This window comes from Manis javanica, chromosome 6 (assembly GCF_040802235.1).
Source record: "Manis javanica isolate MJ-LG chromosome 6, MJ_LKY, whole genome shotgun sequence".
Classification (NCBI taxonomy): Eukaryota; Metazoa; Chordata; class Mammalia; order Pholidota; family Manidae; genus Manis; species Manis javanica.
Window position 1 is genome coordinate 145,411,577 of NC_133161.1, and position 16,896 is coordinate 145,428,472.

A 16,896-nucleotide genomic window follows, 5' to 3' on the forward strand; every position below is an offset into this window, starting at 1 on the left:
CTGGCCTCGCAGACAGGACACAGGGGAGGAAGGCAGGAGAGGGCCCTGTGTGGGGAGGGGACTTGGGCTCTCTGGCTTCCCCAGTCTGCAGGCACTGTTGCCCCTACTCAGCAGCTCCTGGTTTCTGGTCTCCCCTTTCCCTGTACTTTGAGGATCAGTTGTCTCCCCAGGACCTTTTCCTACCCAGGCTGAAGAATCAAGGTTGTAGGTCAATAGCCCTAGCTCAGTTCTTACTGAGCGGCCCAGTTAACTTATGTCAAAGACCTTGTGCACCTGTTTAATAACAGTGGTCGTAAGGGAACAATAACAATCACAGTAAGTAACAATAGTTTTGTCAACAGCAGGACAGTGCATTTTACCTTACAGCTGGTTGCTTGCTCGGGTGGGCTTGGGATGGGTGAGGGAGAGGGCTGAAGCACCCCTTTCCTACCTCCACTCCAGTGCTTGGTGATCGGGCCTCTCACCAGAGAATCTACTTCTGCTCAGTAGAGTAAGAAAGTCTCAGTGCGCATTGCGAAGCCTGAGCCTGGTTCAGTGGGCTGTGTTTCTCTCTCTTTAGGATGCTGGGAGCACCAGGGTGGCTGAAGTGGGGCTGCTGACTTCCCCCCGGGTGCCTGTGGGGCCTCTTAAAGGAAGGGAGGCTCTTTGCCCACGAAGAAATGCTGAGGCTGTGGGCAGAGAGGTGTGCCAGGGGGTCTGGCTTCTGGATGCCCAGGTGGCAGGGCAGTGCAGAAGCAGTTCCCAGCGCTGCACAGGGGCAGCATCCTCACGGGTTCGACTAGAATAAGAGACAAACAAAGCGAGAATCAGATGATTTGAAACTGGACAAAGTCGTGGGTGCGCAAAATGAATCTACCTTTTCTGAAGCTTTTTTTTCCCACCCCCCAGGGAGGTCTCATGGACCTTTCCACCTTCTTTATAAGAGTCAGTTCTCTGGAAAGTGTCTGATAGTCTCATTCTCCCATCTAGTCCCATTCTGATAGACTAGAGAGTGGTAAAGCTGGGTGTGTTTAATACCCTAAGGTATTTGCACTTAATGGGAACCTCTGATCTGAGGAATTTCAGCTTTTAATGGTTGCCTATCAGGCTGTCACTTACCAGTAAGGGGAATCACTGGGAATGTAAAGCGTTGTCTCTGAGACATTTAAATCAAGCCTGAGGATGGGATGGTACTTCCAGGACACAGGAAGGTGGGGAGGGCGAACAGACTCACCTTCCGGACACTGTAGATCCAGTTGAGATAGGCTGTGACCTTGGTATATACCCCCGGGTTATTCGGGGCCCCACAGCCATGGCCCCAGCTCACGAGGCCCACCACCTGCCACTGCTCAGCGTTATACATCAGGGGTCCACCGCAGTCCCCCTGCAGGAGGCCAGGGCAGGGGCTGCAGAGGAGCGCAGGCGGGCATGGGGTGGGGCAGTGGGCCGCTTCTCGTTCCTGTGGCAGCCCGCCTCTTCCCCTGCTCGAGGCCGCCCTGCCTTCTCCCCTTTGCTCGTGCTGTTCCTGCAGCCTGGAAGGCCCTTCCCCTTGGGGGCAAAAGGGTTCTGTCCATGGCCAAGTAAGCGGTGTGTGTACTGTCAGCCCTCTCAGATTCACACGCACACTGGCAAATTGAAGACTCCTTGGGGTTCTGCAGTAAGGAAACCCGATGATCATTCTCTAACCTAGTATTCCCCACATTTATTTAACCACTTACAGAGTGCCTATTTTGTGCCAGGAAATTGTTCTAGACAATTGTTCTAATTGCCTAGACAAAATCCTAATTGTTCTAGACAGTTGGGATTTAAGTGATGGAAAGAACAAAGCCCCCTGCTCTCCGGGAGCTTAGAATCAAGTGGAGAAGAGAGACAATAAACAAGCAAACAACAGAACAGACAAGAAAAAGTCAGACGGAGGACAGCACCCTTGGCGGGTGTCCTTCCTTCCTGCTCCTGCAGTCCGCGCTGCTCGCTCCCTCAGAGCCCGGGAACCTCCCAGCCTAATGGTGCCACCGTGAGCTCCTTGCGTGACATGGTCCCCGAGGCCCGGCGTTTACCTGGCATCAAGAGGTGCCTTCTGAGTGAGGGAATTTAATGACAGAATGGGGGCAGAAGTAGGGACAGGAGCTCAGTGAAAATGGCTCAGCAGGTCCTCTGGGAGTGAGAGTGAAGCAGGGACTGGCCAGTGGGCTGGCCTGAGGGACCCTGCCCAGGGCTTGTCCACAGGAGATGAGTTTTCTCTAGTGTCGTTCAGTAGCTTGGCGACAGTTACAGAGAAAACCTTGGGGTTCCTGCCCTCAAGGGCCTCATACTCCTGCAGATGGTGGAAAGTAAGAGGCACACCGGGCGACATCATCCTCGTATGTGAGATGCATATTTGAAATCTTTCTGCTTGTCTCCATCCCTGTATCCATCCATCCATCCTTACAACTTGTCGACAGTCCTTCCTTCCTTCCCCTCTTCCTTCCTCCCTTCATCACACTTTGGGTGCCCACCATAGGGCACCCAGCCTCTGCACTTTCCCATCTCTCGAGGACCAGCAGCCCTATCCTTGGCACTGCCTCAGGAGCCTCAGAGGCCCCACCTGGCAGGCGTCCACGCTGCCTTCCAGAATGCCTGCACACAGCATCTTCTCGGTAACTTCCCCCTGGTACGTGTCCTCTGCATTGCACCGAGAGCTCTCAGTGACCTGGACTGACACCTGCTGCAGTGTGTCAGACATCTTCCCTGGGGGTTGAAAACACGCTCACATGCCTCTTGCCTTCTACTGCCAGCCCAGGATAATTCTCCGGGTTTGCCTGGCACCTTGATGCTTGGACTGGGATGGATTTTTCCAAAGGATGGTCCTCCTTCCCATCACCTCCCAGAGCTGTTCCCTCAGCCCCGTGGCTTGAGTCCAGAACTTACCTCCATTCTGCTCTGTAAAGCCCCATCCAGTGACCCAGAGTGGGGTGGCTGGCGCGAGCACCTCATCAGAGAAGGGCAGGCAAATGGGCCTGACCGTGCCTGCCAGGAGCAGAGAGGAAGAGGGGACCCAAGCTTCAGGAGGGCCCGGTGGCTGAGCCCCCTGACAAAGCTGGCCCCAGGGTTTCTGTTACACATGCTGCATGGGACGTTAATAAAGTGGCACAAGAAAAAGGGTTCTGTGGTCAAGCTTAGAAAATATGGGTTAAATACAATACAACAAATTCTTTTAAAAATCAAAAAAATTTTCTCATATCTTACATATACTAATGTGCTCCAAGAAGAGAGCTATAGTATACAAATGTTTCCCAAACTGATTTGAGAAGACAACCCTCTGTCCCCCAAGGGAACAATGTTCCATGGAACCAACAGTTGCAAAGGCTGATCTAAATACAACCCAGTAAAAGCCTGAGTTACCTCACAGCTGCTCCAAGGTTCTATGGGCTGCTGGGACAGGAGTGAGTTTCCTGCCCATGGAGGAGAGCAAATGGGCGCAATGACCCCCTGGCAACTGCATTGTGCAGGCTCTTGGCATAGGTCGGGGCTGGCGCATGTACTAGGTGATCTTTTAGGTTCCTCATAACTCCAGGACTGGGTGGATCTATGATTCTCACTTGAGATGCTCCCCATGGAGAGAACAGACCTCAGGAGAATCTCTGGCAGTGGGTGGGGTGGAATGTCAGCTGACAGCTCGGGGCAGCTTCACTGCATCAGTGATACTAGGCTGAGACATTGGCCCAAAACAAATGGGCAGCTGAGGTCTTGCGAGGGGCAGTGATGTGTCTAAGGCCACTCAGCTGGTGGCAGAATGGGAGTACGAGGTGACCCGAGGGGACCTGTCCCCAGGCGCCGCCTCTCACTGGAGAATGTGAGCGGTAACTGCAGCTTCACGAGGGCAATGTCATTCTCCTCGGGGTACGTGGCCTTGGGCTCAGCAATGAAGATCGCGGTCACAGGCAGAGGTGGGAAGTTGCCCAGTTTGTCTGAGCCGGCCATCACCTTCCAGCTGGGCACATCGCGATACTTCCTGGGAGGTACAGACAGTGGGGTCCGGGCCTGAGCCAAGCCCAAGAGCTTGGCCAGAGGCTCAGTCCCCAGGGCCCTGTGGATGGGACACTGGCCCTGCTTCAGGGGGTAATGATGGAGGGGGTCAGGGCTGTGGAGGTGGGACAGTCTGAGGAATCCCTACCACAGGCCATATTCTAAAAGGGGATTTGACCCTTGTTCCCTAGAGAAACCTGCCCCAGGACTCTTCTAACTGGAGGGCTGGAGGGCTGCTCCCAGTGCCTGGACTTGGGGTCCTGGCTCTTTCTCCCGCAATGCTCTTACTGTCTGTGTTCCTTGTGTGGTGCTTGTGGTCAGATATGTCACGTACTTGTTTTTTTCCTCCCAGCACCAGACACAGCTTAGTGTGTGAGGGTGGTTTTCCAGGAAAGGACTTATACCTGTTGTCAGATGCTCAAAAAATGTTATGCATCACTGGCCTAGACTGTGAGCTACTCTAGGCAGTGATGGGTCTAATGCACGCAGGAACATTGTACGGTGCTTTGTACCTCATAGGCACTCATTAGATAATGAATGAATGAATGAATGAATGAAAGTGAAAGGGGCTTGGGGGTGCTTCTTCCCCAGAGGTATGGGCAGGCCTGTAAGGGAAGCTATACTTTTTTTTTCTTAAGTTTCTGGACATAATAACATAATAAGGGAGTGGCGGTGACTCTAGATCTCAGAGCCACTTCCTAGAAGACTGGCAAAGAGGGAGAGAGTTCTCGGGCTCCAGGAAGATGGGAAGAGCATCTGTGGAGTGGATGATGTGGGGGTGAGCTGAGGACACTGGGTATCTGATGGCTTCCCACTTGGAAGAGGTCAAGGTTGGCGACCACCCTCTGCTCCTAACAAAGGACATCATGTCCATGCGCACTGGGGAGGCCACACCCTGGTGGGTGGTCTTCACAGGGACAGTAAAGTGGGTGTCAGAACCCAGGCTGGAGGCTGGGGCCCCGGGCGCTGTCTCCTCCACGGCTTTGCCCCCGAGGCCTTACCTGAAGCAGTGGGCTGCCGTGAGGATCCAGCGGGCGTCCAAGATGCCCCCTCCGCTGATGTGCTGAGTGTTGTAGTGGAGGCTGACCTGCCAGGGCCAAGACTCCACAGAGGCCTTCTCCCCGCCCACCACCCGAGGGGCCTTCCGGCTCTGCCCACAGGCTGGAGTCAGTGGGAAGGAGGGAGAAAGGGGAGGTCAGGCTCGGGGCGGATGGCTGCCTTCCCCTAGAGCCCAAGAACTGTCCTGAGCAGGGCCCCAGGACTGCGGCCTGGAGGGTGGGGCGGAGCAGGCAGGCCTATTCGGAGTCATTCATAGGGAGGTGTGGCGCTTTCTCCCAAAGTCCTTCTCCTTTTTCAGCTTCACATATGTCGAGTTTATATTGTGAACATGGGCGTGTCCATGGGGCTGGGGACTCATGACCTTCAAACCAGTGATGCAGAATTACCAAAGTCGCCCAGGGGGAGTGTCCCCATGCTCCTGCTGAGTAACAGTGCACAGACGACACCCGTGGCTGTTTTGGGAGACGGAGGAGGGAAGGAAGCTCCCGAAATGGGATCTCCCCCACTACACTCACCTCTCTCGGAGCCTCATCCCCACCACCCCCCCTTCCTCTCACATCCCACTGTCCTGGCTTCCACCTATGGCCCTTGAGCCCATGGAAACGTCCAGCCCCACCTCCTGACCCTGTCCTTAGCCTTTCTGAGTGCCACCTAATTCCAAACGCTGCTTTCTACACGTCACCTCACCTACCCACTCAAAGCTCCTCGGCACCCGTCTTTTTTGGGGTAGAGTTTAAATTCCTCCTCCGGCTGTCTGTTCTTGTATAAGGTTTCTGTTGAGCCAAATCTATCTTCTTGCAGTTCCCTAAAAAGTCATTGTTTTGGCTCTGGGCAGCCCCTGTCCCTGAGATGCTGTCTCCTCTCTAGTTTATCTAAGTCCTTGATTCATTCGGCGAATTGGTATTGAGTGCCAACTGTGTTCAGGGATGCTGGGGGAGGGAGCGGTGGACAGGATGGAGATGGACATTGTCCCTGCCCTCCTGTGGCCTACGGTTCACTGTTCAGTGCTTAGCCTGGACGCCACCTCCAGGACCCTTGATCCCTGGGCATTTTCCGTAGTCTGCTCTGGGTGCTGGCCCGCCTCTCATTGTTGTCCTGCTAGGGTCTTGTCTTTTCAGTGAGACTGAAGGCTCCTCAGGGAAGGGCCAGTAACTTAAGTTTGTGACTTTGGTGCTATTCAATACAGACATCAGGTGATGTGACCATTCATTCATTCATTCATTGATGAGCCACCATACCTAGCTTTGGCAGGGGGCACATGATGCTGATTAAAAGCCTTACAACCAATCGGGAAGCATATATACGGCTGAACTGCATGGGCAGTGATGGTGACCCTCCTAGCAGGCTGCCCGGGGTCTGGCCATCCTTCCAGGCTCTGCTCAGTTCTCTGAGGTTGGTTCTCTTCTGATCTCTTCTGTTAGAGCTGGGGGGTCTCCCAGGATCCTCTTGGGCACTTGGACTAAAGGGCTTCTTGCAGAAATGAACCTCAGAGAGGTCAGGTGAATTACTCAAGGTCACACTGGAAGCCAGTGGGACTAGTGCCCAGGTCTCCTGACCTCTGGGCAGCATGTCAGCTGTCACGTCTATTCATCCTGGTGCTTCCCACATGTGGGCTTGCATCTCACTCTTTGCTCAGTCATGAGCTCCTGAGGATAGTGGCCAGTTCTGTTACTGTTCTGGTCTTTTCTACTTCTAGCCAGCACCTGACAGTGCTAGACACATCCTACCTGTTCAGTATGTCTTTGCAGAACTGGAGGTGGACAGTCCCACCTTGGGTAACTGAGCTGTGACAGAGGAGGTCATGTGGGCCCTGGCCAGGGCTGGGAGGGGGTGGAAGCCCAGTCCTGCCCTTTCCAGTCTTCCTACTCTCACCCCCAGGTCTCTGCACTGATTGTGGGGCTGTGCGGGGGTGGCAGGAGGGAGTTCTTAATGTCGGCCACTTGAAGGAGCATCGATCCACAAGCCCGAGGCCCCAAGAAGTTAGGTTGGGACACAGCAGAGTAAATCTTAGAGTCGGAGAGATTGGGGATGAGGGTGAAGGGCTTGCTGCTCCTACTGGCCCAGGACCCAAGCCCTCGGAGATGGGGCGTGCTCACCGAGGCACTGCAGAGAAGTCAGGGAGCCTGAGAGACAGGGTCTGGGAGGGAGGCACAGGGGCCCTGTGGCTTTTGCTTCTCCCTTGGCTGGGAGGCAGGGACTCGGGTCTCCTGGTACTATGGATTCCAGTCCCCTCCCAACACCTGCCAAACCCGGACCCTGCACGGTGGGGACTGTGTAAAAACTGCATTACCTCTGAGCTCAGTTTGATTCCGTTTGATTTGATTCAACATCCCCACTAATGAAGCACCTACTATGTGTTGGGCCTGCCCGTGTCAAAGCCCATACCGGGCACTTGGCAGCCCGAGAGGGGAGAGAGCAGAGCCTGGAGCAGTGGCCCCTGCCCTGCGGGCTTTCCAAACAGAAAAGCAATGGGATTTTGGTGGAATTCCAGGCAAACGATCATTCTGTTCCCATCCCGTCCTTTTTGAGCTTTAGTCTTTGATGACTAAGCAGCCCTCAGCAGCTTCTCTGCAGTCTAAGAAGCCAGTGTCACCCTCTGCTGCAGGGTGGCCGTTTTCACTGAGCTGCCAGACTCCTGTACGGCCATGAGAACTAGGAACAGGCCACCAGCAAAGGCCACTGGGAATGCAGAGAGGTCTTACTCTGGTCTGGGTGTCAGGGAAGGACAAAGCGGCCTTTGGAATCTTGCCTATTGGCATGACAGGGAACATACGGCAGTCAGAAGGAAAGACATTCAACTTTGCTCTTTTACTGATGAGAAGCCACCCACAGGCAGCCAGCACCCTGTGTCCAGCTGTCCATTGTATTAAAAAAAAAAGAGTCAGCACAGAAAATCTCTTGGACGTGTGATTCTGTAGCTCTGGGTGTCTAGTGAGTGCCCGGCTAGGAGCCCTTCCGTTGTCTGGCTCAGCACGCCCCTCGCTGCACCTGCTCCGGGCAGGCTGCCCAGAGGCCCTGCTTTGCGGCCTCTCACTTACCCCCTCGGGTCCCGCACCTGAAGCTCCTGGCTGTTCTCTATGATTTCAACAACATCCAGGTCCTGGTCTGGGCCAGTCTCCACGGCGCTGAAGGTTGGTTTGCTGTCAAGCAAGAGAAAAACAAAATTGTGAGCTGGAGCAGGAGGTTAGAAGGGATGGTAGGAGTAGCCCCCGCTCCCCGGGGACGGGGTGGCAGGGAACGCCCAGGGGGGTGTGGGGGGCTGTGCAGGCAGTGCTGGTCAGGAGGGCAGTGCCTGCTCTGCTCTCTATCCAGGGTGGCTCCCTGGGCACCCTGTGGCTCAGCCCTGGCACAGTGCCGACGTGGCCCTGCTTTCTCAGGCAGGGCAGCCTGGGCCAGGACCCAGAGCTCTGGAGCAATGGGAGGGGTCCCCTTTCCATAGGGGACCAGTTCCTATTTCAAATATCCAGTGGTTTCTTCTGGTTCACAGTGAGGGAACCAGGGGCAGAGAGACCTGCGTTAGCCGCCCCCCATCTCGGGGGGAGCTGGAGGGTGCATACTGGGTCCTCCAAACAAGGCGTCTGCTCTGAATTTGGCAGTGAATTGTGCCCCACTGGAGACAGGACAGGCCAATGTCATTCCTCCCATGAGTCCAGACAAGCATTGCTCTCACTTGGACCACCCTCCCTCTTTCTCTCTGCGAATCCTTGTTTGTGTTCTTTCAAAACCTGAGTTAAAGTCTTCTCTCCTCCAGGCAGGCTTCCCTGATTACCTTCCTTCCCTGTCTCTCTGATTATTCCTTTACTCAGTCTGCCTCTTTCCCGTCTCCCTCACACTTCCCCACCCAGTCATGCCAGTACAAGCTCTTTACCTGAGTCAACTGGTGGCAGTGGCTGACTGGCCGCTGGTACTTGCTGGCGCTCCCAGGCATTGGGCCTGAGAGGACTGGAGTCTGGCTGCATTTTGTGTTACGAGCTCTCAGGACCAAGCTTCTTGTCCCAGCTCTGACACTAGGTTGGTGTGTCACCTTGGCAGGTCACAGTGTTTCTCTAGGTCCCTCTAAGCCTCAATTTCCCCCTCTATAAAATGATGGGTGGGCCAGATGATCTCTGGAGTCACTCCTACCTTGAACCATCTAGGGCTTTGTGGACCTGGGACAGCAAGGGCCTCCTCTCCAGACAGAGAAAGGAAAGTAGAGAAATCTGAGACCCAGAAAGAGGGACCGTGGTAGACATGGACAGTCCCAGGAAAGCTGACCTCTGTACACCAGTTATATCCTGATGAATAATTCTGACCAGCTTTGAATTTGTAGAGCTCTAGAGCCAGGTGGGATTGTGCCTTAGTGAGCCCAGGAAGGACAGAAATGCCAGGAGCCTATTACCTTAAGAACCCCTGCAGACACCCCAGTTTCATAATCACGCTGCAGCCCGGGTCCTGCTGACGCTGCAGCTGGCTGGACTGCAGTGGGAGGAGGGGCTGGGGTGGCTGCCAGAGGACGCGAGAAGGGCAGGGGCAGGGCGTGCCTGCCCAGCTCTCCTTGAACATGAAGGTGGCAGGGCTGTCCTCTCCAGAGGGCCCTGGGAGCCGCACTCCTTGGAGAGTAGAGACAACTGAAGGTTGATAACCAGAGCGGACGGCGCCAAGGGGTCTGATGGCTCAGCAATGGTTGCCTAGAGCATTTATTGAAAGAGGACCTTGAGGCTGCTTTAGGGGTGGAAGGGAGAGAGTTCTGTGATTGACTGAAGATGCCTGCCTCGTGTTTCTCATTTCTGCCTTGTCTTTGGGCCCAGTTTCTTAGTATCCTGAGGAAGTCTGGGCCTGCCAGGGGGCAGTTATCCCACTCTGCAACTGAATACATGGGTTCCTTCCCGTCCTCTCCCCTTAGGCTGAGTGATCAACTGCCTCATCTCCCCTGTCTTTTTAGATGAAGCCTTGGGAGAAGAGAGAATTAATCCAACCTCAAAACAGAGACGCTGCTAGGCCCTCTGGTGCCCAGGAACAGGGGGTCTCGGCACATGTTCCAGGACTCTCTCCAGCAGAGCTGCTACCCAAGCAAGTCACTTATTTTCTAAACCTGATTCTAAATCCGATATAGTAATAGCTGCCTTTTTGGTTTTTGCCAAGATCAAATGAATATAAACGTGTAATGCTAATTACCCTTTCTGTAAATACCTCTGCAACCACTGGAGGTTGGGAACTGCTTTGAAATGTGCTGAGAAAGCTAGGGTTGCTGATGGACCCCAGTGAAATCAGGTTTGTTTACACTAAAGTTTAACCACTAGGCTTTGAAAAAGTCAGTGAGACTTTTGTTTTCTGGGACAGGGATGGCTCCTTGCAAAGCCGGGAAGGAGTGAGGATTAAGGAGAGGCTTGCAAAGGAGTCAGAACGGTGTGAGTGCGAGCGTGCGTGCGTGCGTGCATGTGTGCGTGTGTGTGTGCGTGCATGTGTGTGTGCGTGCGTGTGTATGCGTGCGTGCGTGTTGGTGGGCAGAGGCATGGCATGATCCTCCTGGGATCTTGAGGAAACTGAGGCTCAGGGGATTGAACTCAGGGTGCTTGCAAGTGAACGTACTTGCATTCAGAGAGCTGCCTGACTCCCAGTATCTATGTTTTTAGGAAAGAAGGAGGGAGGCAGAAAGGAAAGGGGGAAGAAGGCAGAAGGAGGATGGGAGGAAGAGACAGAGGGAGTCACAGGGGTGAGGGGACAGCCTCCAGAGCTGCTGCTGGGTACCTGTCGTAGCCCATCTGCCCGCAGGATGTCTTGGCCATAGCTTCTGTGAAGTTGTTGAAACAGGCCGAGGCCCACTTCCTGGCGGCTGGGTCCAGCACCTGCAGCGTGGACCGGTCCCTGGAGAGGCCGACCGTGGGGGGGAAACCTGGGTCGGCTGAGTGCCAGGGGCCCAACTGGCCCTTTGCCCTCAGAATTCATCATGAGGCCAACCCAAGCCCCCCACCCCAGACCTGGGGAGCATCACCGAACACCCTTTCAACCTCAAGGCAAGTTCCTCCAGTTGGCTTTGCCAGATTCAGCCTCCTTCTGACGGTAGCTATGGTGACCAGATGTCCTGGGAGGAATCTCCATTTTGACCTGTTGCCCTGGCATAATCATTAATAGCTCCCCTTTGTTCTTATGGGTAACAGTTTTGATGGCATATTATATGGTCACTCTGTCTGCGGTGCACGCAGCTTGCCCTGCCAGGGGCCTTCTCAGTGTCAGATCCAGCTCCTTTTCCATGTAAGGTCAGAGTGGGAGGCTGAGCTCCGGCAGCAGGGGGGAAAGTGCCCCTCAGCATTTGGCTTCTGATAAAAGAAGAGCAAATACCCTGGAGCAAATATGCCCTGCTCCTAGTTTGACTGTAGCAAAGGAAAAGAAGTAGGTTGCTATTTCCTAGACCTTTAGAGTTAGGGTCACAGTCAGGAGCCAGGGTGAGACAGGGGTGCACTAGCCTCCTGGGACAAAGCCAGGACATAGCAGGCTCTTAGTCTTGTCCTTCGAAAACCCCTGACACCCACTCCTGGGCCATCTTTTCTCTTCAGAGCCCAACTACTGGGTGCGCCAAGCTGGGCAAGTCCAGACCAAGAAAGAGCGTGAGTGTTTAGGTTTGAAACATCTCCCGTCCTTTGGAATTCGAGACTGGCCTGGCTCACATACCTGCGTGCATTACATAGCTCATTACAGCAAACACTTACCTTAGGAAGAGAGGGGTCAATGGCTGCTAAATGGCCTCACAGTCACTTTTCTAGTTCCATTGAAATAGCAGATTTCATAGAAAGGAGGGAACTCCCTGAGATTGTCCAATCTAGCCCCCTGCCTCAGTTCCACCCAGCTGCTGCAGGAATGGGCAGGCTCAGTTACATTCCTGACCCCTCTGGTCCACGTTTGTTTATCCTGTATCTACTGTTTGCTGTGTGTTAGGTACCGGGGATCTGGTAGACAAGGCGTGGTCCTGTTCTCGGGAAACTTACAGACCAGTCAGTTGGCAGAGGTGGGGGGAGGTTGCACAGTGGACCAGGGGTCCTGGGCTGGGTCACTGGTGTGCCTGCCCCCTGCACCCACCTGCCACTGGAGGCCCATCTGGGAAGCTCTTGACACAGGGCAGCTCGTCCTCGCCTGAGGTGCAGTCCTTCCGGCCATGACACAGCTGCCCCCTGGGGATGAAGCAGAGCGCTTCCCGCAGAAGAAGTAGTGTTTGTCCAGGAGCCCCTTGACTAGCAGGCAGGGGCAGGGAGGGGCAGAGAGTGCTGGCATCAAGCCGGGGTGGGGGGAGGTTGCATTTCCCTAATGTCTGTGCATGTGGGCTCCAGGCCCAGTCATGCCACTCAGTAGCTGGTGTACTTGGACCTGAGCCTCAGTTTCCTTATCTGTAAGATGGAGGCAATGATGCCAGCCCCATACCTCCAAGATGGAGGGGGAGTCAAGCAAGACAATGTACAGGGAGAGATTTAGAAACAGCTCCTCCTGGCTTTTACCCTCAAGTCTGGCACAGTGCATCTGATGGCAGAAGAGGAGGGTCTGGGGTCTGGAGCCTGGAGACTGGAGAGCTGCTGCCTCTGCCCCTGCCGTGTGCCCTGCCGTGTGCCCTGCCGTGTGCCCTGAGGCCCCTCTCTGCCCCTTTCTGCTCCTGTTCCCTCATCTCTACGCTGAATGATGCTGCTGCCTCACGGGGTGGTTGAGGACGGGCAGGGGGCTGGTGGGGGAGCATCTCGTGACTCTCAAGAGCAGTCCAGCACTAGGTGTGTCTATTCGGGCTTGAAAGTCCTGTTATGTTTGTCTTCTGCTTGTTGCATTCGAATTCTGTTGTCCGTTTGCTGTCCGGGGTGGATGGCAATGAGTCTAGTGTTTTCAGCTACTCTGGGAACAGATTTTTCAACCTTTTTCCAAGCTCTCCCGGCAGGAAGAACTCCTCCTGCCTCACTGAGCTGTCCCGGGCCTGAAGCTGCCCGCTGCCATCCCTGCTGGCCCTGCGAGTGGTGGCAGTCAGTCTGATGGGGGCCCCACTGTCCCTACGAAGAGCTTCCAGGCATTGCCTCACATAATCCTGATAGAAGCGTCGGGAGACAGGTGGCGTTATTAACTCCTTCATAAACGGGGGTGCCGAGGCTTGGAGAGCTAGGGGCATTTCCCAACAACACACAGCCCTTAGGAGATGGGGTTCGTCTAGCCCCAGAGCTCTTTGCTGCCTCTTCAGTCCTCCCCGGAGGGGCTCCACGTGAGACCTGCTGGCCCTGGTGCTTCTAGTTTGAGTGAAGCAAAGGAAAGGAAGCAGGTCGCTACTTCCTAGACCCTCAGAGTTAGGGTCATGGTCAGGAGCCAGGGTGAGACAGGGGTGCACTAGCCTCCTGGGACAAAGCCAGGACACAGTACCACTAGTGGGGACCTCAGAAGCCAGAGGGTGGAGGGAGGCTGGCCCAGGATGGAGGCTCAGGTTACATCCAGTGGTTGCAGATCCTGGGAGGTGGCAGGGCATGGAAGCCACACGCCTCCTGGGACAGGGAGAGCCCAGCTTTAATGCCTGCCTTGGCATCCCCTGGGTGAAGCTGGCTGCTCCTTCTCTCTCTGCTAGGGCAGGGCACATGCTCAGAAAAAGCAAACTCACCTTAGTCTGAATAAAACAGGCTCAGGATGGCAAAGCTACTGGAAACCTACCACTTTCTGGGCCAGCCAAGGCCAGGGAGAAATGATCTGGGGTTGTCTGCATCTCACTCCCCTGCAGGGCCCTCAGGCACCAGCAGGTGTTTATGTTGTGATTCTGCATTTCCACCACCACAAGATGGAAACTGGGGGACCAGGGGGTCCATCCCAGCTGTCCCCACCGGCCATACCTCCTCTCTGAGCCTAGGGGCTCAGGGGCAGGATGAGGGGCTGGACCAGATGGTCTCGGAGTGTCCTCCCACGAGGCAGGGACCTGGTCACAGGCCCAGGGAGCTGACAGGACAGGCTGCAGCTGCTCAGGTTAGTGCCCTTTGTCAGAGTGGCCTGTCCAAGATCACAGTGGGCCTCTGGCACTGGCCACAAGGAATGCAGAGCCAGGAGTGAGAGGGCATGCTGTCCGCCTGGGGGGTCTTCCTGAGGGCCTCCCTCTTCAGCCCCTCCTCACAGGTGGAAAAGCCTCCCGCCCTTGTATCAGTAGGGTTGTGCAAATGCGCCCAACTTGCAGTCTGCAGACACCGAAAGAGGAGGCAGGGGTTGTGGGCTGGCAATATGTGCAACTGTGCCATTCCTCTGGAAGAAATTTCCTGGGCTAGAAGCTATCTGGGGCAGCGGGGGGCTGAATCCAAGCCCCTTTCCCTCTAGAGGAAGGCTCCCTTCAAGGCAGTGGGTGGGAACACGCAGGCACCGGGCTTTCTGCAGCAGGTCACCTGCCTCTGCTGCTGCCTCTGCTGGGGTGGCAGGTGTGCTCAGGTGAGGGCAGGGGCCAGGCAGGTGGGGGCTGCTACTTACCAAGGACTGCCATGATGACAAGGATGGCCAGGCTCAGCAGGGCTGCAATGAGGGGGAGCCCCACCTTTCTGAAGGTCCCCAGGGGAGCACTGGGTTTACTCAGGGGGCTGACACCTGTGAGGCAGAGGGAAAGAGCCTGCAGTCAGCACTTGGACACAGCCACTGCCCAGGCCCACAGCCTCCCTGGGCCCTGCCTCCCCTCTCCCCCCAGGCTGAGCAGCAGAAATGCTTTGGGGACAGTTTTGGTTAGTATCGGGGGTTGTTCCTGCAGACTAGGTTCAGCTTCAACAGCACACGGTCAGGTCACCCACCTCCTTCCCCCACTCGGGCTTATCTGACGTTCACAAGCACCCCTCAACAGAGGCTCGGGACCGTGGAGACACCCCTTGTCTGGATCAGCCTGCTCTAGGGTGCTTCGCCCTATCCTGTCTGCCCGGCATCTGCCCTGGGACAGGCACATACCCATTCACTTTATTATCATGTATCCTCTTTCCTGACTTATCTTTTGATTAAACGATGAGCTCAAGGAGGGCACAGTAAGCGCTTAGTAGAAGCTTAATGAATACATGTGAGTGAATGCATGCTGATGGCCCCATCTCCACTCAGTTCAACAAACAGCAGGTCCCTGGAATGGTCCTTGTCTTTAAGGAGATTGAAATTTGGGAGAAGAGGCAAACACGACACGGTTGCCACTACTACCAGAGAGCAGCAAGGCTCTGACGTGGGCTTGTGTGGATGGAGATGGGGGAGGCGGGAGCTGGACCAACTCAGCAGAGGCCTAGGTGGGGGGAGCCCCAGCTCCTGGCGTGCCTGGGACGTAAGGTGGGTACAAGCACATTTTGGAGGCCGGACCGGCAAAGCCACTTTGTGGAGACTTGAATACCATGCTAAGGAGCTTGGATTTTATCCTGAAGGCAGTAAGGAGCCACAGAAAGCTTTGGAGCAGCAGAAAGACACGATCACATCAGTACTAGAAAGATGAACCTCTCTTCAGGGAGGAGATGGGCTCGAACAAAAGAGTCTGGGGGGAGGGAGACCAGGTAGGAGCCTCTGAGTGCCTAAAACAGAGCTAATAATGACTGTACACATTGTCCATTTCACTTGGCTATGCAAGGAGATGGGTCATGGGCAAGGCTTTGGAAAGTTAAAATTCTCAGCAAGTATCACATCGGTTCTTTTGCACCCCGGGCATCTTTTGCAGTCAGTAAGCCGGGGAGGGGCCGCAGGGACTTCTCCTCCAGGGAAGCCTGGGGCAGGAGTTGGAGCAACATTAAGAATCTCTAGAAAGTAATAGGCCAGCTCTCCCCCCGCCCCCTTCCATGTGGCACGGGCCCTCATAACCTTCCGATCATTCTCCAAATGTTGCCTTCTTAGCGAGGCCTTATTTGACACATTCCTATTGAAAATGGAATCTTCTAACATTTCCTGTTCTGCTTCCCAGTTTAATTTTTTCTCCAAAGGACTTATCCCTTCTAATGGACTCTGAATTTTAAACATATCGTTTATTTTCTCTCCTCTTCCATCTTTTCCTGAAATGAAGTCTCCTTGAAGATAGAGGTTTTTGTCTCTTCTGTTCACTGCTGAGTCCCTGGTGCTGAGAATAGTGCCTGGCTTGTGGTAGGCAATCAACAAATATTTGTTGAATGAACAAATGAATTGCTTTTGCTTGTTCTCTTACGCATAGCCCTTCCATCTTTCTTACAGGACTCATTTTATTCTTCCTTAAATGATGGCTGGTTACCTGTCTGTCTTTATCTCTTTCCTCTGCTCTTCAAAAGCACCTTGCCAGATACTGGTGCCCAACAAGGGCTGATACCACTGAATCTGTTGATAGAGAAAGTATAGGAGACTTTGTGTTTCCTTAAAAGGAAGTGTTTAAACTTCAGACACAGAGCTCAGGCCCTGGAGATGTGGGCTGGTATTGCCTGTTACTATCAGGACCTGGCACAAAGTAGGTTATCAGTGTTAGCAGATACTGTTTTTAAAGTTGCAGCAGCTAGTGTTCAGAACTGTCCTCTTTCCTGTGGCCATGGATATGGTGGCACATTGTTCATTCATTCAGGAGTGACTCACTTAGGGAGCACCTGCCGCTGGGGACATGAGGCTGGCTTGCTTTCTCGGGGGTGAATGACCTCTTGGGAGAATTGAGTTCGCCTGTGCAAGGGCCAGTGTCTCTGCCTCCCTGATATTCTCAGGCAGGACACTATCACGAAGGGAAGGGTTTTCTTGGTTGCCTCATACTTTAAGTTAACAAACCTGCTGGCCTGTGGATGGCCTCCCTGCCTGCCACGGTCCCTTCCTCCAGCCCACCCCGCCCACCTCGCCAAACAGCTTCCCGATGTATTGCTTTCATCCTGTCACTCCCCCTCTCGAGAGCCCTCCAGGGCTCTCTGACTTCCATCTCCAGACCACATG

The 16,896-nt window shown here is 54.5% G+C and overlaps 1 protein-coding gene across 1 annotated transcript; it reads right to left on the bottom strand.

The window, feature by feature from the left end:
• Positions 1 to 328: 328 nt before the first annotated feature.
• Positions 329 to 16,163, bottom strand: TMPRSS4 (transmembrane serine protease 4). The gene is given in 12 exon segments (XM_073240030.1): positions 329 to 1,363; positions 2,564 to 2,706; positions 2,887 to 2,985; positions 3,804 to 3,970; positions 4,986 to 5,145; positions 7,140 to 7,180; positions 8,082 to 8,183; positions 10,771 to 10,915; positions 12,097 to 12,207; positions 12,210 to 12,248; positions 14,482 to 14,595; positions 16,160 to 16,163. Coding segments are annotated over 12 exon segments (1,344 nt in total). The 3' UTR covers positions 329 to 1,144.
• Between the last annotated feature and the right edge of the window lie 733 nt (positions 16,164 to 16,896).